Below are 22082 nucleotides of genomic sequence, written 5' to 3' on the forward strand. Positions count from 1 at the left end.
TGAAATGTTCAAGACTTTATTAGCTGTGTGACACTGCATGTCCCCAAGGGAACCAGATGTTGTCATGATACTCTCAGGGGAAGAGGGGCTGGGGACTAAAGCTCTGTCTTTCAGGCTAACCACAGAGAAAATACCCCCAACTCCAGCCATGTTAGAGGTTTTTGGTGAAAGGTCTGGTCGCCCCTGGCCTTAGTTCGGGGCTTTTGAGGCAAAGGATAACTGAGCTGGGAGGCGATCACATGCAGCCCCAAGCAAGACTCAAGATCAGAAACCTCCCTTCTTCACTGATGTTTTGAAGCAGCCCTCTGTCTGGCTTGCGGATTATATGGAACCCGAAGGGTCTGGGTCAAGTCCCGAGCCTCTTTGCTCAGGTCATCCTCACCTGGCTCAGCAGTCTGTATTTCTCTGAGAAAATGGTTTTCAGAGTTTCATTCGAGGGCTGTCTGGCTCCCCCAAGAGGCTTAACTTTCACCTCATGGTATTTCAGTTCCCTCATGGTGACTTTTATCTTGGGGTCCAATGACCCTAACTCCTGGTGAAGCCAGGATCTGAACCATGTCTCTGGAACTCCAGCTGCTTGGGAACAGAGTCGAGGTGTTCGGGAAGGGAGGGAAAGCGGGGACCGCTGATGAGTCCCTGTACTTCCAGGGGACACAGAGATGAGGCCAGAGGTGACAGGAGTCCCTCAGGCTGTTCCTGTTCTGAGGCTGGTACCAGAGTTTTGTCCATTGCCACAGCCAAGTGACGCATCCTGGGGGAGAAATTCCTGGGCTTCTGAGTATGTCTGTCCACGTCACCATAGCTTAGGGTCTGGGAGAGAGGCAAAAGAGAAGGTGTCCTGTGTACGGAGTCCTACCCCACCTCCAGGCCAGGCTACAGAGTTCTTCATTCTGGGCACGAATGTGTGTATATGGATATATATGCATATATATTTATATATGAGTGTTGTGTATATATGAGTGAGGATGGGTGTTTATGAGGGTGTGTGCATGTGTGTGTGAATATTTTTGTGTATACAGTGCATGAGTACATAAATACTCAGAGGTCAATCTCAAGTGTTGTTTCTCAGGAGATGTCTACCTTGCTTTTTGTGACAGGGTCTCTCACAAGGACCTTGGGCTTGTCAACTGTGCTCGACTGGCTGGCCCGTGAACCCTAGGGCTCCACTTGTCTTTCCCTCCCCAGCCCTGGAACCACACATCTATACTACCACACCCGGTTTGTTCTACATGGGTGGTGGTGATTGAACTCGGGTCCTCATACTGCATGGCAAGCACTTTCCCAACTGGGTCATTGCCCCAGCCCCTAAGCCAGATCTTGATCCACTCTGACCTCTGGGATGCTCCTCCTCAAGGAGGTGGGAGAACCTCAGGGTCTTGTTGTCCACCTGTCTGAGCTGTGGGGTCTGTGACCACCGTCAGGGCTCTGCCAGCACCCTGTCCAGGCTGCTCTACCTGGTGATGTAAATCACAGGAAGGGCAGCAGGAGATAGAGCTTCTAATCCTACCACAGACACGCTGAGGTTGGGCCGCGGATGGGAAACCCTGGGGATGCCCTCGTCTCTCACCTGTGCAGAGTGTCCCACCAGAGGCCTGGGCTCTGCACTCGGCGTCACTGAAGTGTCAGGAAACAAGGCCAGGTCACTGGAGGCAGGGGTTCCCAGAAAGCAGCTGGTGTGGCCCTGTGGCTGCTGAAGTAGCTGCAGGATGCGGCTGAGGTCTGAGGACATGCGGGACTCCAGTCTGCTAGACAGAGCAGGCATGGTCAAAGTCGGGGTTCTGAGAGAAGCTCAGACCCCGAAGAATCCTCTCCATTCTGTGACCCGACCTCTTCCCACTGAGTGAAATGGCAGCCTGGGGCTACCTGAAATGATTTCCCCACTGGGACCCACAGCCTTGACCCAAATTCCCCTGAGGACATCCTTGTCTTTCATGACACCAGAGACCAGGCATGGTTCATACCACATTCAGTCCTAATGATGCTTTGATGCAGGTATTATAATTGTACCTATTTTATGATATGGTAAACTGAGGCACCAAGTTGTTAATTTCAGAGCTTGCTCACACTCTAGCTTATGAGTTACATGCCTTCCTTGCCTTTAAGCTTTCACTATGTCATGCACAGGAAACACCCCCTTTCCAAGGACCCCTGGAATTTGTTCCTGCACACGACTGTGCTGCTTCCCCCAAGATGCTTCCTTGGCATGTACTAGGGTTTGCTGGAGGAAGCCTTCCAAGGAATTATGCTTAGTGACATAGAATTAGAAACCTATGCTAAATGTGTCGGCCATTCTAAAACCCAACCGTGCACCCAGCAATACCCCTAAGCCACCAGGAGGTGGCGCCGACACCCAGCCGGATCCTTTTGCAGCTGCCCCACCCTTGCCAGGGAGGTTCTCACCTGCTCATCTGGGCCTGGAGCTGCTCTAATTTTGAGCCTAGCTCCCGAGGCCAGCAATCCAGGTCCTGCTGTGGGTTTGGAGGACTTGGGGGCATTTGCTGTAGCAATTCAGGCCAAAGTCCGGATGCATCCGAGATGCTCAGAGAAGGGGCTGCACCTTCAGGAGGGAAGGAGACAGCCTTTGCTATCGGATTCCCCAGGCCTGTTCCTTCTCACCAGAGTTCAAGTGCTCCCCCTGCTTGTCATGGGAATGCAGTATGAGGAGCGAGCGGCTCTCCTTACCCGGGAGCTCTGGGGACAAGGTCCTGTTCTTATGGAAGTCTGTCTTCCAGGACCCAACTGGGCATATCCCTGGGAGGGGAACAGGGGGCCTCAGCTTAAATGGAGTGGTCAGGATGGGGATTTCTAGCCCTGGTCTCATTACTCATGAAGCTGCAGCCTGGGAGGGGTGGGGATCTTCTGGTACCTTGATATAGAACCTCAGGCAGTTGGCTAGTACCCAGCCCGGAAAGCAGCACCCAGCAACCAGTGAACTGTCCCTCTCTGACTCAGAGGACACAGGCCAGCAGGACTGGGAAGATGGAGAAAGGCTTCTATCTCTTTGCCCAAGGAAGAATCTTTCCCTACCATTGAGTGGCTGAGACAACCTCTTTCAAGGAGAGGCAGAATAGAGGGGTCACTAGGAGTGGCTGGGGAGGGGGTAGGCAAGGGCTGTCTGGACTCACCTGACTGGCTGTCATTGAGGAAGAAGCCTTGGGGGTCTTGGTTGCCTGGGGCCTGTTGGGGTGATGACTGGGGACCCCCATCTGCCTTGTAGGGAACAAGAGCAACAAGTAACAGGGACCAGAGCTGGGACAGGGTCTCTTTCTTTGTTCCTCCCTGTCCCCAGTTCCCCTCTCTGGCCCTTGTAACAGCTGGATGAAAAAGTAGAGACAGGTATCTGGGCATATCCGGGGAGCTCTGGGTGCACCCTGGGAGCTCTGGGTGACTCCCTACAGGCTCCCTCCTAAAAGGGCCTCCAGCATGGAACCAGGTTTGGAGATGGTCACCTCATGCCTGGTGACCAAGGAGAGTCCCCTGGAAAAGTCTCTGGAGAAGGTTCTATGAACGGCAAGATGAGGGTGGACAGAAGAAGGGCTCCTCCCTCACAGCCTTCTCTCCAGGGTCCCAACACCTCACACCTCAGCCTAGGCCGGTGAGTTCTGTCTTCTGGTAAAGACTGGTCTGGAACCCCCAATCTAGTGGTATCTATGGGAGCATTCTTGGCTGCCCTCTTTCTGGCACCATGAGACTTGGGGGCACCTCGGGGTTATAGTTGACTCAGGCCAACTAAGACCATGGAAATCACATCCCTTCTGCCCTAGTGTCCAGCTATAGGACACAAAGGCCAGCGGATGACTCCCAATAGCTAGGTCAGCCAAGCAGGGTGCTTATTGGATGCCTCTTGTGCAGTTCAAGAAGAGAATAGAGAGCCGCAGGGAGAACAGCCTGGGAAGGGACAGTCACAGTAAGAAAATCTACCTCAGCACCACACTCTAGAGCACTGGTTCCAACCTCCCTAACACTGTGGCCCTTTAACACAGTTCCTCATCTTGTGGTGACCCCAACCATAAAATTATTTTCATTGCTACTTCATAACTGCAATTTTGCTAGTGATATGAATTGTAATGTAAATATCTGTGTTTTTCAATGTCCTTAGGTGACCCCTGTGAAAGAGTCATTCAATTCCCAAAGTGGTCACAACCCACAGGTTGAGAACCACTGCTCTGGAAGCTGTATACAAGGCCTAGGCCATGAGAGCTCTTTTCCTGAGGCTGGGGAATGGTGGTCAAGAATAATGGAGGTGCCAAGGCTCAGTGCCCAGCCCCAGCCATGGTACCCAACAGGCAGTCTTCCCTCCCCTCTTTACTAGCCGATTTCAGACTTCCTCCAGGAAGGCCCTCTGAACTTCCATTGAACCTGTAGCGCTCACCCTCCTTGGCAAAATGAATGGGCTGGCTACTTTTACATCAACTTGATGCAGGCTAGAGTCATTTGGGAAGAGGGAACCTCAGTTGAGAAAATGATCCCCACCAGATTGACCTGTGGGCAAGCCAATGGTGCGTTATCCTGGTTGATGTATGAAAGCCCAGCTCTCTGTGGGCAGTGCCCACCCCTGGGATGGTGGTCCTGAGTACTGTGTGAAAGCCGACTGAGAGAGCCATGGGAGAAAGCCAATAAGCAGCACTCCCAGGCCATGCCTAGGTACCTGCCCTGATTCTAGGTACCTGCCCTGATTCTCTTGGATGACGGACTTCAAGCTGTAAGATGAAATAAACCCTTTCCTCTCCAACTTGATTTTGGTCATGGTGTTTATCACAGCAATACTAATCCTAACTAAGATACCCCAGAAATTGGATGTCTCTTGCATACCCTATGGCCTCTTTGGCTCTTTAAATAAATGTCACTTTATTTCTCTTGGATTGCTGAGTGATAAACTTAAAAGACAGCTACTGTATCACCACGCCTGGCACCATGATCCTTGTGAATGTCAGATCCTGAGTTTTAAAATCAGACAACTTGAATTCATATTTTTGGCTCTTCCATCTACTTGCCATATGGCTCTGGCCAATTTACTTACCCTCTCTGATCCCTAGTTTAGTCATTTTGATAATGGAGATAAGACCACTCAGACACAAGGACAAGACTGAATTAAACAACATAAAAGAAGCCCAGTACTTAGCTCAGTTCCACGTAGCTAATCACTAAATGGGAGCTATCGTTATAGTTAGGGCTGTGTTGGCCATAGTAGGTACAGAAGCACTCCAGCAAAGGATGCAGGAGGAGTTGAAGGGAAGGGGCAGTGGTCAAATGAGTCCCTTAGGTCAGGCAGGCCAACTCCTTAGCAGGCCTGCCGAGTGCTATCCACAACCAGCTCTCTGAACCACCACCACCCTGGCCCACAGGCCCAGACTCACGTCCCGCAGGTTGAAGGTGACCTCCAGCTTATTCCAGAAGGTGTCTGCAAAGGCAGGGTACATGTCGAGCACCTCCAGCAGGTCTGCTCGATGGATCTTATGCAGGTCACAGTAGGTCAGAGCTCGTACATCGGCGCTAGATTTGCCCGGCCTGGCGTGGAGACTGACGGGCTCTCCAAAGATGTCATTCTTCCCTGCCAGCCAGAAGGATGGTGGTCCATCCAGGGTCTGATTCCCTTAAAGACCTTCTCTGGGGGTCCCTTGACTGTGATCTTCCTACCTCCCACCTCAGAGATCCCACAGAGCTGGGACTGGGTGCCGAGGGGGTCTGCGGACAGGGTGCATTGCTGGCTTTGATGGAGAGGCGTATGAGGAGGGCCTTTAACCAGTCCTCAGTTACCTCAGATTCCTTCAGAGATGCCCCTGCCCTGAGAACGTGGGTTCTCCTTTTGTCTCTCAGCCCCTCAGAACCGCCTTCTGACAGAATGTCCTTTTCTTTTGTCTCTACTCTTTGGGACAGTTCCCATTCTGGTTCAATGCCAGTCAATGACACCAGAGGTTCCTTGCTCCATTTCCTTCTGCTCCCCTTGAGCCACTGACACTATAGAATACACGACAGAGGACCTAGGGATGGAAGCTTCCAGATCCCCTGGGCAGGACCTGGAGCTTCTGTTTCTTTGTCTTCTTATTCTCCATTGAACACGTAGGGAACCAGCCAGGCCCTGGCAGGGTGACCCTGGGGAGCTACCTCCCACCTGCACTTGAGTGTCTTCAGCCCTCAGATGGGTATAATGGTGCCACCTTCTCCACTGTGCTGTTTGCAGGGGCAGAGGTGGTGGTATTTGAGAAAGTCCCCACCCCCAAAGCAAGGGGCCCCACGCACAAGGAGAGATGGACTCGGGGTGAATATAGGGCAGATGGTCAAGATTGGTAATACAAGCACTGGGTCCTTTCAGAGCCAGGAGCTAGGCTGGCAATGGGATATTAACATGAGCAAGAGACTCTCCCATAAGGAGCCCTTCAAATCCCTAAAAGGCAGGCACTTAAGTTGCCAAGGTTACAAAATTATCTGTCTTAGAACCGGATGCAACCAAGCGCTCTGGGCCCTGAAAGAAGGAGGGGCTCATACTGCCTATCATTAGGACAAGGAAGCAGGGGCTTTCAGGAGTAAAAGTCCAAGAGAATCAAGGGCTGGGCCCCCAGAAGGAAGGGAATTTGGGTATGAGAAACAGAATGTGCTCATTCATCCCTGCATAGCTAAGGCTGAGAGAGAGGCCAGAGTCACAAGGGCCATGGACCTTAGCATTTTGACTCCTACTACCCCCAGGAAAGTCCGGCCGCCTCAGCTTTGTGGCCCTGTACAAATGACACTAACAGTTTCACACAGACAGAGGGATAGATGGAGGCTAGGCTTGTGCCACCAAGAGAACAGGATGGAAGGAAGGGAACTGAGCGTTAGAGAAAAAAGGAACTTGCCTAGCTCACACATGGACCCTGAACCTGGATATCCAGGCAATGTAATACCAACCCTCATTTTTCTTTTTACACATGAAAAATTACGATCTAATGCCTATTTCTACTGGGGACAAAATGAGAGGATTTCTTATCTTTCACTGAAACTTAAATTGGGCCAGCTTCTTAATTATTAATATTAATTATCCTCCATGCAGGTGGTAACATGGCTTGGGTGAAAGGGAAGAACTCGGGGGAGTCTGTGCTGTAGGCCAGCCGATTGGGAGACCGACTGGGTCTACCTGCCAGGTACAGGGTGGGCTCTGAAGACAGGATGGCAGCGTGAACAGAGCACCGGAGTCACGGCGTGACGAGTTAGAGTTGTTTAGCTGCAGCATGGAGCTGGGGCAGGAAGACTGGGCTCAGAGTGAACCGACTAGGTGGCATCAGGGGTTTACATGTGTCCACAGACCACAGGGACCCACCAAAGGGTTCTGAGTGACAGAGGGATCTGTGCAGATGTGTCGTAGGTGACTTCTAGGAAGTGAAGAACTGAGGATGCACCTAAGGCACGGCCTCAGGACGCGGCTCCCCATGCCTGCCCAGGAGGACGGACCCAGTGGAGGCCGGAGTGGAAAGCAGCTCTGTTAGTAAGGGCAAGAATGTTCTGTGCATGACAGGATGGGGGCAGGGGACTGGAAACTGGAAGGATGCTCCTGCAGTTGGCTTTAGCCCAGACGATAGAAGGGCAGAAACGCTGAAGAGGCCACCCTTGAGGGAAAGTGATGGTGTGAAGTTGGGATCTATTGTATCAGGTCTGGCTTTTTAAAAATTTTATTATATATATATATATATATATATATATATATATATATATTCTCACAGGGTCTCTCAGAGCCTAGGCTACCTTTGAGCATGTATCGCTCATGGAATCCAGGCCGTCACACATGCTAGGCAAGCTCCCTACCAACAGCCACATTCCCAGCAACTCCCAGAAGTCTACCTGTTTTGATCTAAGGAGACCTTGGGACTGGGACACAGCTCTGAGGATTCCTGTGGCTGTGGGAGCAAGGGGCTGGCCCAGGTGAGGCGGTCAAGTGGGGTGAGAGCAGAGTGTCAGCCCTGGGTGACCAGCCACTGAGGAGGGCAGGGTGATGGAGAAGGGGGGGTAGAGGGGGCTGGAAGAGACCAGGTCACGGAGATCAAGATGGGATATGGCTGATGTTAGACTTGGAGACATGGGGTCAAGAACAAGGAAGATGCAGGTAGAGGACCCCGAGGTACTTGAAGTCAGCAGACTTGCCCGAGGTCACATGACAGGCAAAGAGCTGTGCTAAGTGTGCTAAGGATTCTTTAGGCTAGGTATAAAACTCGCTGGGGCCAGCAAGATGGCTCAGGAAATTAAAGGGCTTGTGGCCGAGCCTGACAACCCTACTTTCGATTGCCAGAATCCACATGGTGGAAGGGGCAAACGGGCCAAGTCGTTCTGTGACCTCTACCTGCTGCCGTATTTCTGCACAATGAATAAATTACAAAACATTTTAAACAAAACAAAAAGCATTTAAGGGTTGGAGAGATGGCTCAACAGTTAAGAGCACTGACTGCTCTCTTCCAGAGGACCTTGGGTTCAAGGGAGCTCACAACTGTCTGTAACTCCAGTTCCAGGGAATTCCCACACCCTCACACAGACATACTTGCAAGCAAAACTCCAATGTACATAAAATACAAATAAATAAATCATTAAACAGAACAAAACAAAAACAACAAAACCTAAAAAAATAAAAATAAAAATCTCTCTGATGAGCAACCTGGCCCATGGTTGGTCAGTAAAAGGCACCATGCTACTCATTAGGAAGAAGGCGGTCCGGGTAGGTCCTCTCCAACCTCAAGGTCCAGGTCAACCCCCATGACTCACCTAGAATGGCCACGACCACATCATCGCGAAGGATCTCGATGGAGCCTCGAGAGATGAAGTAGAGTGTGGAGAGCACGTCGCCCAGGTGCACCAGCGTGTCCCCAGGTGGCGCATGCGTGGTCTTGAACTTGACCGCCAGGGCTCGCAGGCACCCTTTGCTGGCACCGTGGAAGGCGGGGCAGTGCTGCAGCAGCGCACGGTGCAGGTGCAGGCAGATGTCAGCCTGCAGGCACTCAGGGAAGCCCTTCAGCACCTGCGGCGGGGGGGGGGGGGGGGGGCGTAGCGAGTCCCTCTGAGCTGGGGCTGTGGGTGCTGTGGGTGCGGTGCGGTGTGGGAAGTAGGGGTGTGGGACAGGCTGCACCGGGCCCTGGACCTCCCCCAGGGCATGAGTCACAGCTGGTGGCCCACCCACTCCTCATTAGGGCTCCAGGCCTCACCGCATTCATGTCGATGCCGTTTGTATAGGACCAGGCATGCTGGAAATACTCTTCCAGGCGCTGCCGCAGCGGGTTGGGGATCTGGTGGAAGCGAATGAACTCCTTGACACGCAGCATCTGCGTGTGATAGCGCGCAGTGCCGGAGTACAGGCGCTGGATGATGGCCGACACGTTGCCGAAGATGCTGGCGTACATAAGGGCTGGGGGCGGGGCGAAATGTGAATGAGGGGCTCTTGAGTGACTCCTGGCTTCCCAGTCTTTGCAGCACCCCGGGTAAGCCCCCCTCTTTGTCCATGGTGAGAGCAGAGGCGCCAAGCACTGGCACACACTAGGGACAAAGGTGCCCGGGCTACTGCCCTCCTTGCTCTACTTTGTGCCACCTGGCGTCTTCCAGGCTATGAGGCCAGACTTCTTCCAAGAAAGAACTAGGGCATTTTCCCCCTCCAAGCTCAGATTTGTTTTCTCCTTTGAGTTGCAAAAATAAAATACAGGGGAAACTCTTGGCCTCTCATTTTCACCTCCCCCCCCCCTTTCCATTTCCTTGTTTTTGTTTTTCTAAATACTTCGAACATGACAACCTAATGTGTAAATTTCCACACCACCTCTAGAGTTTTTAAACCGGGTGTTTGGGGAGGCAGGGAGTTCTGTGCCAAGACTATGAGCACCCAGCCTCCCAGCTGACCCCTGGGCTGGCCCTAGGACTAGAGACTTCCTAGCTGTGGGTCTCTGACAAAGTCAAGACCTTTGGCTTCTCCTCTGGAAACTAGGTTCTTAAGGGAATTTGACTTGGACTTCTGTGAGCGCTCAAAGGAGTGGCTGGTAGGACCAACGTCATGGCACATAGCCTGTGCTAAGAGCCCAGGTTATTCTCAACTGTCACCACCTAATTTTTAAAACTAATCTTTAAACAAGGACTCCATGTTTTATTTTACATTGTGCCCTGCAAATGACTTTGCCCAGAGCAGCGTCTCAACAGTTGCTTAAAATCTCTCCATGAATGATACACGCGCACGCACACACAAATCCACATGCTGCACACACCGGGTAGCACCCTGCCTAGGACAAGGTCACACTCACAGCCAATGAGCATGACGCAGATAGAGAAGACCTTCTCCGAGTTGGTGTTGGGCGACACGTTGCCGAAGCCCACGCTAGTGAGGCTGCTGAAGGTGAAGTAGAGGGCCGTGACATACTTGTCCTGTACAGAGGGTCCCGAGGCTGGGTCACTGCCGTTGTAGTGCTTGCCGAGCTGTGCACCCAAGCTGTCCAGCCAGCCAATCTTGGGCTCCAAGTAGGGTCGTTCCACGTTGCCGATGGCGTACCAGATGCAGGCCAGCCAGTGGGCGATGAGCGCAAAGGTGCACATGAGCAGGAAAAGAACGGCGGCGCCATACTCAGAGTACCGGTCCAGCTTCCGAGCCACACGCACCAGCCGCAGGAGGCGCGCCGTCTTCAGTAACCCGATCAAGGTGGTGGTCTGGGGGCAGAGAAAGGTGGAGAAAGCCAGGGAGGGACGGTCAGCTCTCAAAAGGGTGTGTTCAAGGCTCACATCTGTTCTTTTGCAGTTGCTATGCCACAGCCATTCCACAAACACGCAGGAAAGTACCAGACACTGGGCAGTAGAATATAAGGCAAGAACCGTAAGGGGTTCTCAGCCAAGGTGCAAAACAATGTTTAGGATGCTGGGAGAGACGTTCAACGGGAGCAGGAGCAGGTCAGAGGGGGCTGCATAGAGATGATGCTGGAGGGAGTGCAAGATGGGGAGGAAGCCACTTCTCCTGGCAGACGGGAGGGAGAACGAGGGGAACTTGGGACAGGGCCATGGGGGTGTGGAGGGATAGTGGTTTCCATATGGGAAACCAAGTATAACCTTCAGCTTGAAGCTCAGAGTAGGAGGCAACGGGACAGTGAGAAAGGAGTCTTGGAAGGTGAGTGTGGCCACTCCATTGGGTCTGAGGATCCAGAAAGGTCTTTATTTTAACTCCAAAGGCGTTGGGAGCCATGGGAGGTTCTGAGGGACGCATGGTAGGGCTGGCTAAGAGATCCGAGACTTGCCCTGACTGCTGTGTAGAGGGGACAAAGCCTGGGGAAAAGGTAGAGATGAAGGCTCCTCAGTGTAGGCAGGGGCAGCGGGGTAGAAAGAAAAGGGGAGGACTTAGGGATGATTCAACAGGGGGGATTTGGGAGTCAGCATATACTTGATATCCCCTGCTGGATAGGCAGGGGTGATTGGAGAATGACTGGAACCCAGAAGGCAGCATGGTATGAAGATGTTCTTATGTTACCCACAGGAAGCAGACTGGGCATAGAGAAGGGCAGAGGCCAGAAGGGATGAAGAGATGCATAGGGAAGCAGCCTGTGCAGCCCTTTCTAACTCCATGGTGAGAACGGCTCACAACGTAGCATAAGGACTAGGACTATAGTATGTCTGTACCACAGACAGCAGAATTCTAGATCAACTGGCAGCCTAGTCCTCTAATTGGGCTTGCTAAGAGAGAGGGGCAGTGGGATGGCCCCCTAAGTCTGGAGGCATCGCTAGTCTTTCTCTGAGGCTGGGAGATTGCCCGTGTCTGAGCCCCCTCTGTTCCCATCTGCTGTCTGCAGCAGTGATGCACACCACAGCTACGAGGCAAGGAGGGGCCGGCATGGCTGCTCGCACGCAACAGGTGTGCTCACCTCATCCGAGCCACTGCGGAAGATAAGCAGGTCAAAAGGGATGGCAGCCACCATGTCGATGAGGAACCAGCCCTTGAAGTAGTGCACAGCAATTCGTCGGGGGTGGCTGACCACCTCGTCATTGGTGTTGACGTAGGTGGTTCGGAAGTTGATGACGATATCCACGACAAACATAATGTCCACGATGAGGTCCACCACAGTGAGGGGGCTACAGGTATAGCCACAGCTACCACGCTGGGGTTCGTCCTGGTCGCTGAGCAGAAAGGCAGCGGAGTAGGGCGTGAAGACCGCTGTATAGATGACCAGAAGCAAGATAAGCCAGTCCCACACGGCCTTGAAGGGGCTGTAGTGTAGGATGGTACCTCGGTGAATGCGCGGTGCCTGTAGTTTGTACTCTGGCAGTACATCTGCACCCAGGGACAGGACCTGGGATGGAAGCCATGGGTGATCAGGGGGAACAGCCAACACTAGTAAGACAGATCTACGGGTAGGTCTGGCGTGGGGGGGGGAGCTGTGGGTGGGTCACAAAGGTCATGAAAGGCAGGGTGACAAAGGAAGGTCACACAAAGGAGCAGGTTCATAAAGGGACAGGCATGTTGGGAGGAGGTCGAGGAGAAGAGGAGAACATAGCCCTGCCACATGGTTGATCCCAGGAAGCCCAAGCTTTCTCAGAAACAGCCCCTCTTGGGGTGAGCAGGGCCAGGGCTAGCACCATCTTGATTGTCTTACAAGGAAGAGCCTGGGTTGAGATAGTTTGGTAGGCTGTTTGTCTTCAATAGGTTTTGGAGGCCTACTGGTTCTGTTTGTTTATGTATTTGTTTGTTTTAGAGCTATAGATTAAACCCACAGCCTTATTATACATGACAGACAAGTGCTCTACCATTGAACTAACCTCCTCACCAACCTAAATTTGGTGCTCTTGATGGAAACAAGTCACTTCCAGATGAATCTTGACTCCTGAGGGCCAGTGAGAGTCCTCCCTGGACCAACTCTCAGAACATCCCATAGAAAGAGCCAAATTTGGGGTTAGAGTTGAGCCAGTATGGACACTCAACAGGTCCTGGGCTCCATGGAGCTCCATCTATAAACCTCATGAATCATTATAATCTGTAAAGTGCTTCCTCGGTCTTTGTTCCCTTGCCTCCAAGACTATAACAATGGACAGTTGCTAAGACAGAAGCCAACAATTCCCAGGCTCTTCCAGCTGCCTAGCATGAAACAAGGCATCTGGGGTATTAGGAAGCGCATATGTTTTGAAGCCAGGCACTCCTGGCTAAATTCCAGGGCTGCTATTTGTTTCATCTGTGCCTTGGGACAAGCCGTGTAACCTGTGATACCCCTGTTCCCTTGTGTGTAAGACAGGACAACAAACTGCATAGGCTTGTGATTAAACACGATGGATCTGTTTGTTTCCGGGTCATTCCTACTCCATCCTCCTCTTTTGACACTGTTCCAAAATGGTAGGATTCATGAGGGATTGACCACTGAGTCCTCCACTATCAGTTCCGTTTTAAGGATATCAGCCATGCAAGGCTTTGCTCGATCTTGCAGACAAGATCATCAGTAAATGGGATCACAGGAAGAAAGAAACCAATCTGAGGACTGATTTCCACTAAAGTCGTCCCGATCTGGCATCCAGACTCCTCAGTGGGAGTCACAGTGTTCTGCTGTCTGTCTTTCGGCCTTTGCCCATTGTCTATTTTCCCAGGAACCTGCCTGGGATCCCACATAGACTGGGAACTTCTTTTTTCATTTTGTTTTCTCTATTCCTCTATGCAGTCCTGACCCCACGGTTACTCAGCCCAATAGCCCATGTCTCTTCACCAGGCCAGCTCTGGGTCCACATGAACTTTCAACCAGGACCCACCAAAGCATCCCTGGCAGCTTGAACCCTGATGCAAAGTGGCAGGTCATATTGCCACACCCTGGGATGCCAGAACTCTCCTCTCTGCCAGATCTTTTCTTAGTCCTGTCTGTGAGGCTAAATGGTCTCCTCCACACCTGGGACCTGACGCTGGCTGTGCCTCAGATGAGAAGGGGCAGGAAAAGGATTGTCCCTCGCAGTCCCTTGTTCATTGGTGCCCTAACTCTTGTCCATGACTTAACAAAGCTCATTCTGTCTCCTGAGTTGGCACTACTTAATGTCAGTGGGTCCTCAGAGACCATTTGGTCTAACTCTTTCCTGCATTTGATAGCTCTGAGGCTCAAAGGTAGGGGTGTCCTTTGTCCAAGGTCACATAGTGAGTCAGTGCCCAGATCCTGGTCACTCAAGTCTCCAGCAGGGTTCTATTCATTTCCCTCTGGAAGAAGCAGGCCTACAAGCCCCATGAGAAGGAACTGTGGGGTCAGCTGAAAGAGAGGATTCAGGAAGGGACATCTGCCTTGGGCTGACCAAATAGCAGCTGCACAGGAGGGGCATTTAGGGGTGGATTCCCGATAATTCAAAGTTAGCTAGCGGTACCAGCACTGCCTTGCCTCTGGCAGGCATCCTGCGTGCATACTGAGGGGGGAGTGGCCACCATCCACTGTAAGTGGCTGTGGCAGGGCTCATACCATCCTTTTTCCTCTCCTTTTCTTTGTATGGTCTCAATCCTTGTTCCACAGAGCCTTAAGCAGGCCCTACGGTGGCCTGTGTGCTCTCTCTTACATTTCTGGCATCTCTAGGCCTAGGAGGAACTCACGGGCCTTGCTAATCTCAACCTCTGGTGGTTTCAGGAGCTGGGACGTGGTCTCACAGCAAACCTTTATGCCTTAAGAGCCAGACTCAAATTGTACGGGAGGAGGAAGACTCAGATCAAGATGTGAGGGGGTTTGACAAGTCACACCTCAGAAGAGCTGAGGTCCAAGGCCTTGGAAAGGACCCTGGAGGTCTGACACAGCCCACCACCCCTGCCCTGCAGACCCATACCTGGGTAACCTTTTCAGTGACATTCTGTGTCCGCTCCACCACCTTGTGGGGAGCGATGATCTCGATCTCCGTGGTGGAGCCCGAGCGGTGTTTCTCCAGGTTGAACTCCACGAAGTTGAGTGTAAACTGAGGGATCTGGCTGACGGTTCTGTATTTTCCCCTGCCTGGGCCAGGCCCCTGTCCACTTGGTCTGCTGTGAGAGCCCTCTGAAATCAGGATGAGGGTCAGAGCAGCCAGGGCCAGGGTGGTGGCCTTGACCCATTCTCGCTACTGCTACCCCCACAGTACTCACCAGAGCCCAGGAAGCTGTGTGACCACAGACGCTGGGTCAGGCTTCGACTGCTGCTTTTGGCCAGGAGCTGGGCCAGGTCCTCAAAATTGAGGATAAACATGATGACAGCCCCGTCCTCATTCTTCACAGGTACTACATCGACCAGGCAGCGGAAGCTGGAGGCTGCAAATCCCATTATGGGGGATAGGGTTGGTTACTGAGGAGGCCCTTCCTGCAGTAGTCCGAATGAAAGTCAAATGAAAGATAGCCACTGCAGAGAAGAGGCCTGGACAGTGACCAGAGCTATTTGGCAGAGGGTGGGTGAAGCTGTCCAGCAAGTGCTTCCCCCTGCCCCCGCTTCTACAGGGCAGAGCTGCTCATTAGAGATAATGTGGCATCAGGTCCAGTTCATGCTCAGCCCGCAGCTCAGAGCTTAGCCCTGAGGTTTGCTTCTGTGGTAATTAAAACAGAGCAGATGGGGGTGGATTAAGTGGGGGCAGTGAGGGAGGGCATGCCATCCTCCTGTAGCTCTGGATGGCCCTGGGCTCAGCTCCTATACAGCCATCCCACCAAGATGCCTGCTTCCCTGACGCTAGAAGCAACTTGCTAGGAACACATCAAGAGCTGGGCAGGAAGCCAACTGGCACATTAGGCCTTAGGAGGTCCTGGCAGCAGGCAAAGAAGAGCTCTGAGAAACTGATTTGCTGGAGCTGGCAGGAGACACGGGGTGAGGACCCCTAGTTTCTCAGCAGATAAGAGATTCAGGGAAAAGGAAAAGGGCCTCATCGTTGAGGATAGAGCTGGAATGGCGGCCCCAGGCAGAAGCAGGGACCAAGGAGTAGAAAGGGTTTGATCCAAAGTGGGGGTGGGGGTGGGGAGAAGGCATTGTGGAAACAGAACATCTTACCATCTCAGCCCCAGCTGTTGGCACGCTACCCTCCCCTTGCTCTAGAGTCACACCATTGACTCATTGGCAGGTGGGTCAATATGAGTTAAGATGCTGTCTATCTCAGAGTCCAGCCTGGGAGTAGATGCCCCTTAGGTTTACTATAAGTCTTAACTCAAGTTATTGTTAGGTGTCAGTTCCAAAAGGATCCCCAGGGACAGCAGGCTCAGGTGACCATGCAAGTCAGAAAACCAAGCTGCTTTTCCAGAGAGCAGGTTTGAGTCTGTGTCACCTGTCCCCAGGATTGCTGATCAACGAGGAGAGCAAGCTTGAGTGAATGTGGGGGGGGGGGGGCAAAGGATGTGAGCTGTCTAGTAGGGGCGCTGGTACTGCGGGGACCGCTGGAACCACTCTTCATCTTTCCCTGACTTAGCATTCACTTTCGAACCTGGGGTGCAACTGTGCCTCCCCATTCTCCCTCCCGCTTTTCCCCCAGGGAGCAAGGAATCTCCTGGATCAGATTCCTGGACTCATAGGCACCAGGCAGCCATCTGCCAGCTGCTGCCCGGGCCCAGGGGAGACATCCACACCAGAGACACTGCCTGCCTGTTGAACTACTTACTCTCGGTCTCATAGTGCTGCAGGGACTCTGGTCAGTGAGGGGCCTGGTGATGTTCCTGTCCCTAAGGCCACGCACTATGCTCCCAGTCTCTCTGGTACTGGGGAAATCAGCCTAGTACCAAGTGGGGGAGGGGTAGAGCTGGGCAGAAGGGCAGGTGTACCAGACTTTCTATGTCCCTGGGAGTTCACAGGGCTAGTTCCAACTGGTCATACCCCCATTGATGCACAGACTTGGAATGTACCCTCCTATTAGTAAGAGCTGGGAAGCTGGTACAGTCCTTGTATGACTTTTCATGTCCCACCCACTATGCCAGCTACTTTGGTGGTAGGCAGGGGTCTAGGAGGATTGGCCAAAAGCCAGGGTACTGTCTCTACCTACAACCTAATCTGGCTATCCTCGTACCTGTGGCTCAGAGGTCACAAGTAACTGGGTGAGTAGAAGAGGAAGTAAATTGTTCTTGCTTGTGCTCAGGAGTGGCAGTGTGCCAGTGTCTGTGATTGGTCCCTGGAGGAAGAGCCCGTCTCTGCCTGCTTCTTCCTTCTAGGAGTGTTCTTCTCCGATCAAGATCAGTGCATTTGTCTGGCCCCTAGAACCCCACTTCTGCTCTTCTATCCCTTGGCTATGTGCATCTTGTTTCGCATGACTTACATCCCTTTCCCCTCCCCATCCTGACCCTCACCTTCTCTTCAACATAGCCTCTTTGTTATCTTTTATGGTTTTTTTTTTGGGGGGGGTCTGAGTTTGAAACCCAGGACCTCATGCATGCAAGATAAATGCTTTACCACTAAGCCACACCCCTTGCTCTGCCCCAGTCTCTTTATGTGCACTGCACCTAGCGCTGGTTTGAGAGCCATTTGGGGCTGATGCGGCAAGCTGATACTGCCAGCTGCATCATGCTGCTCCTGGCTTTACCATTCTGGCATTTGTGGGTGAGCATGTGGAAGACACAGAGGGAGAGTGAGGACTGTCCCTGACTTCACCCTTGCCCTGTCCTCTGTATCAGGAGCTACAGACCAGAGAAATTCCAGGTCTCCTCTAGTCTAGCTTGGGGACCAGGGACTTTTGTTTGGGTTCAATATAGTATTGCCTGGTGAAGGCAAGCAGGGCTAGACCCTCTGGAGGTGTCCATCAAGGCAGATGCAGGGGTCAAGGACCTGAGTGCAGCCTGTGCCTCCCTCTGGACAATTAATGGTTCTAGCCCTGCCATAGTCTCCCTTCCTTAACTGTTGGGAATTTTCTTTTCTGACAAGGAGATGGGGGAAAGGCTCTGATTTCTACGGTTTTCGGATAGGGTCATTTTTATCAAGTACCCTGGTCTGTGAGCCGGCTATGCAGACACACAATTGTAGCTCTGTTGATACAGACTGTGACTTGAGTTTTCAATAGATTACCCTTCTAAAGGGTAACAGAAAGCTGGGCATGGTGGCGCATGCCTTTGATCCCAGCACTCAGGAGGCAGAGGCAGGTGGGTCTCTGTGAGTTCGAGGCCAACATGGTCTACAGAGTGACTTCCAGGACAGCCAAGGTTTCACAGAGAAACTCTGTCTCAAAAAGAAAATAGTGTGAGGGGGTTATAAATAAACCAGCTAGAGCTGTGTTCAGGGCCCTTTCCCACCGTCCTGGTGTCAGGGGTTGGGGCAGAGAGAAAGAGAAGAGGTCACCGTGAGGATGACTTTCGGCAAGACTGTGTAATGCATATGACTTTATAAAAAAAAAAAAAGAGTCCCATGGGGCTGGAGAGATGGCTCAGTGGTTAAGAGCACTGGATGCTCTTCCAGAGGTCCTGAGTTCAGTTCCCAGCAACCACATGATGGCTCACAACCGTCTGTAATGAGATCTGGCGCCCTCTTCTGGCATGCGGGCATACACGGAGGCAGAATGTTGCATACATAATAAATAAATAAATAAATAAATAAAACAAAAAAAGTTTTTTTTTTTAAAAAAAGAGTCCCATGGTCAGAGTGGAATGTTAGTGTGGACATAAATTATCTGAGCACCACAGGGCAATGCAGGCTCTTTTTGGTTTCAGGTCAATTAAGGATGGTCCAGAGGTTAAATAACAGGACAAGGAAGGCCTGGTGATGAAAGGGTGAAGCATGGAATGACAGAGCATCAGACATATGGTAATTCTCTGCTTTTATCCGGAGCCAGTCTCCAAGACTAAGTTCCCAGGGTCCTTTCTGTTGCCTAAAGAACCTCGACAAACTTCTAAAGATCTGAATCTTGATCTCAGAGGCCAAAACTTGGCTTTGAACTTTGCCCTTTGTCCAGATATCTATGGGTCTGAAAGCTCTGATTCCCTTCCCAGGATCTAGGGTTGTCCCTTACTCTTTGGGGGTACAGGTAAAACTCTGGGGTCAAGCAAAGACACAGAAAGGACCTACTCCCTTGCCACCTTCACTTCCTGTTGTGTCTTGTTCCTTGGGGACCCTTCTCCCTCCTCTGACTGTCACCTCTTCCTTGCAATGATGTGGAGAGGTGAAGTCACAGCTTTTAAAAATATTCTGACTTTGTTAATTAACCCTGTGAGTACAGCCCACCTAAGCCAGATTCTTCACAGTCTCCCGCTGTTCTCTTCCTCTATGGCAGCATCTCCTACCTGTGACTCTCTTGGCTAGTGGCAGAAAGGGACAACCAGTGGGTGGCCAGGATCTGAGTGAGAAGCCCCTGGAAGCCCATAAACACCACACACACACACACACACACACACACACACACACACACACACACGTTCCATGCACACACCAAGCCTCTGGGACTTGGGCTCTTAGCACCCCTTTGTCCCAATCTAGAGGTGCCTGCCCTGTTTGCACACTCTGATGGTCCTCATGCTCTTTTCCATGGGGGCAGCTTCTCTCTTCTGGGTGTTTCTTACCCCCAAACTCTTGTCTCCAAGCTTGGAGAGAGTTAAGGTCCTTTCTTCCTTGGGATTACTCAGAACAAACATCTCCAAAGGAAGGTTCCAGTTGGTCCCTGACAATGGGATCTCGGGAAAGGGCCTACCACACCTATGGAATGAAGGGAGTTATTTAAACCAGAGGTTCTTAAAATTGGCAGCAAAGTAGAACCACTGGGGAGATGTCTTTTTCCAGTTACACCTGCCTGGCTTCATCTTGTACCTTATGAGTCAGGCTCTCTCTGGGGAAGGGATGCTTTGCAAAACAAGGTCCCAGGTAGTTCTGATGCAGAACCAGATTGGGTGGGAAGACCCCAGTGATTTCTGCAAGACTTTCAGTTTCTGGTTGTAGCTCCACTATCCTCATCCACTCAGGAACCCATCTCCTGAAGGGAGACCCAAAATACTGCTGGTCTCTTGGTCCTCAGCTCCTGGCTTGTGTTTCTGTCCAGCTTTCTGAGGACTTGGGCAACAGTAACAATACAAGGGCCAGCTGGGTAAATTACCTGGTGAAGGCAAAGCCAAGACCCTATCCTCCCAAAGAGATGGACTTAAGTGAACCAGGCCCAGTCTTCTTTTCCAGTCAGCAGCCCCCATGCATTGGCTAGCCATAGAGGCCTTGGGGGCTGGCTCCTCCCTTAATCCCCAGAGCAGACAGAGATGAGGGAAGGTTAATTTCCATCCCAGCTGCTTGACAGCTGGGGCTGACAGTGACAGAATGGGTAGCCAGGAAATGGCAGAGAAAAGGTAGAGCAAGAACGAACCTCTGTCCTAGACCAAGAGTTGGCTCAGCCTGGTCTCAAGTCCCTTAAAAGACATCCAGGGCCCATTGCCTCCCTCTACTAATAAAACTGAGGCCCAGAGCGAGGCTAGAACTTGTCTTTGACTCTTAGGTCCAACCCTTCCCCCAGCCCACTCTGTGATGGATGAGAAAGACAGCCCACAGAACCCTTGGCCCAACTGTGTCTCACCATCCTTGCGGTAGTAGAGGATGTCCACTTTGCACTCTTCAGCCCCAAGCAGGGCCTGTGCCAAGCGCGACACAGCACTGCTTGGAGTGTTAGGGCCGGTGAGGAAGTCACAGGTACAGGGTCGCTGCATCACCTCCACCCGGGAGTAGCCAAAGAGCTCACAGAAGCCGTCATTGCAATAAATGATGGCACAGTTCTTCATCTGTGCGTTGGCGATGAGGAACTTGCGACCTGGAGCGGGAGGTGAAAGGTAGGAAGACCCTGGCAGCCAGACAGAGGTGGCCGGGAGACGAAGATTAGAGGGGCCGATGGCAGCTGAGAAGGGGATTTTTATGCAGGAGCAGGCAGGGACCAGAATGAAGGAGGCGGAGGTCGAAGGAGGGTGGGGTGGGAGGACCAAGAGTCCTGGGGGAAGGTTATTCCCCTGAGGGGATGACCGTGTCAGGGAACAGAAAAGTAGGGGTGCCGAAGTCAGGTCTGGGGGCTGAGGAAAGACCAGGACAGTTAGGGTCAGAACCAGGAAGCAGGACTGGGACCATCTGGGAGTCAGACAAGCTTATTGGGTGAAAAGCAGGAAGTCAAGAGAGGCATGGGAGGTCTGGAGGGGTAAGTGGGACAGTGACTGAGACGGGAGGCCAGGGTTTGGGACACCAAGGAAACTGCTGTGGGAGGTTTAAGAGCTGCATTCTGCCCCAGAGAGAGAACATAGGAGGAGGTATTGGGGACATCAAAACGAAGCATTATGTATTCAGAACCTAACCCTCCCTTTGGCCTCCTTTTCCTTCTACCCCATCAGAAGTTAGTACAGAGTCTGGCCCCTGCTGCCATCCAACCGGCACGCAGATAGTGCCCCACACCCCAAAACTTCACACTTACTTTGACCCTCGAACTTGCGGATGATGGTGTCCAGGTAAGTGTTTTGGGGCGCGACATGGCCCCTGCGGACTGGCATCTTTCCGTAGCAGCACTTGCTGAGAGTCACTCGCGACCTGGTTCCTGGTGTCTCCCGTCAGTTCTGAGGCTCAGCGGCTTCTGGTTAGGGTGGGCGCCTCCCCCGGGGAGGGCTGTCGGGCCCTGCCCGCCCTCCAGAGTCTGCCCTCCCCGCCCTCACTGATCCTCCCCCGCCCACGGCTCAGCGCGCCTCCTCCCGCACGAGGCTCGCGCCCGGGAGCTGTCCGCACCGTGGTGCTGAAATAAGCCAAGAGCTGGCAGAAAGGCGGGGTCCAGGACCTGGGCAACTTCTCTGATTCAGCAGGCGCTCTGAATCACCCTAGGGAGACCTGGGATACTCTTTAGAACTTCAGCTCATATCCAAATGGCCAGTGGCCTCAGCATCTCCTTGAATTCCTTCTGTGTACTGAAGGGCAGTTTTCCAGGCAAGGAAGGGCAGGAGTTGTTAGGGGCTTCAGGCAGGCTTTTGTGGAAAGTTATCTCCAGGGTTTGGCTGCTAGTCTGACTGTGGCAACAGGACACTTTTGTCTTGCCCACAAATGCCTTCCAGCAGGTCTAGCGGAAAATCCAACTGAAGCCTGTTCTAGGAAGATGAGGAAGGATACACATGAAGATGCCAAAAAATTGTTCTGTTCGGCATCTTCAGGGGCCTTGGAGCTCTTCACACACAGGAAGATCTTCAACAAGGAATGGATCTAAACTGCCTATTAACAATTGACCACTGATAAACGTATCTGTAT

The 22082-nt window shown here is 52.2% G+C and overlaps 1 protein-coding gene across 2 annotated transcripts; it reads right to left on the reverse strand.

The window, feature by feature from the left end:
* On the reverse strand, positions 1-21441 carry Kcnh6 (potassium voltage-gated channel subfamily H member 6). Of its 2 annotated transcripts, XM_087909876.1 has the most exons (13): positions 21268-21437; positions 20392-20622; positions 15038-15199; positions 14746-14951; positions 11838-12263; positions 10239-10638; positions 9162-9361; positions 8725-8977; positions 5358-5551; positions 3126-3210; positions 2401-2557; positions 1568-1742; positions 1-810 (listed from the first exon to the last, which is right to left on the reverse strand). In XM_087909876.1, exons 1-13 carry the CDS (start codon positions 21341-21343, stop codon positions 526-528), a joined length of 2850 nt encoding a protein of 949 aa, XP_087766002.1. In that variant the 5' UTR covers positions 21344-21437; the 3' UTR covers positions 1-525. The 2 variants fall into 2 exon arrangements, with proteins under 2 accessions (XP_087766002.1, XP_087766003.1); XM_087909877.1 differs by lacking the exons at positions 1-810; positions 1568-1742; positions 2401-2557 and adding an exon at positions 2578-2751 and having other exon boundaries at positions 21268-21441.
* Positions 21442-22082: the final 641 nt, after the last annotated feature.

This window comes from Myodes glareolus, chromosome 9 (assembly GCF_982192425.1).
Source record: "Myodes glareolus chromosome 9, mMyoGla1.1, whole genome shotgun sequence".
NCBI classification, from domain to species: domain Eukaryota; kingdom Metazoa; phylum Chordata; class Mammalia; order Rodentia; family Cricetidae; genus Myodes; species Myodes glareolus.

Excerpts from the sequence above, each read along its gene's own strand:
- Kcnh6 (XM_087909876.1), bottom strand. The coding sequence starts at position 21,343 with ATGCCAGTCCGCAGGGGCCATGTCGCGCCCCAAAACACTTACCTGGAC. Across the intron at positions 9,362-10,238 it reads CTGCGTCATGCTCATTGGCT|CCCTTATGTACGCCAGCATC; the intron begins GTGAGTGTGACC and ends CCCCGCCCCCAG. Across the intron at positions 811-1,567 it reads TGGTGGGACACTCTGCACAG|ACCCTAAGCTATGGTGACGT; the intron begins GTGAGAGACGAG and ends CCTCTCTCCCAG.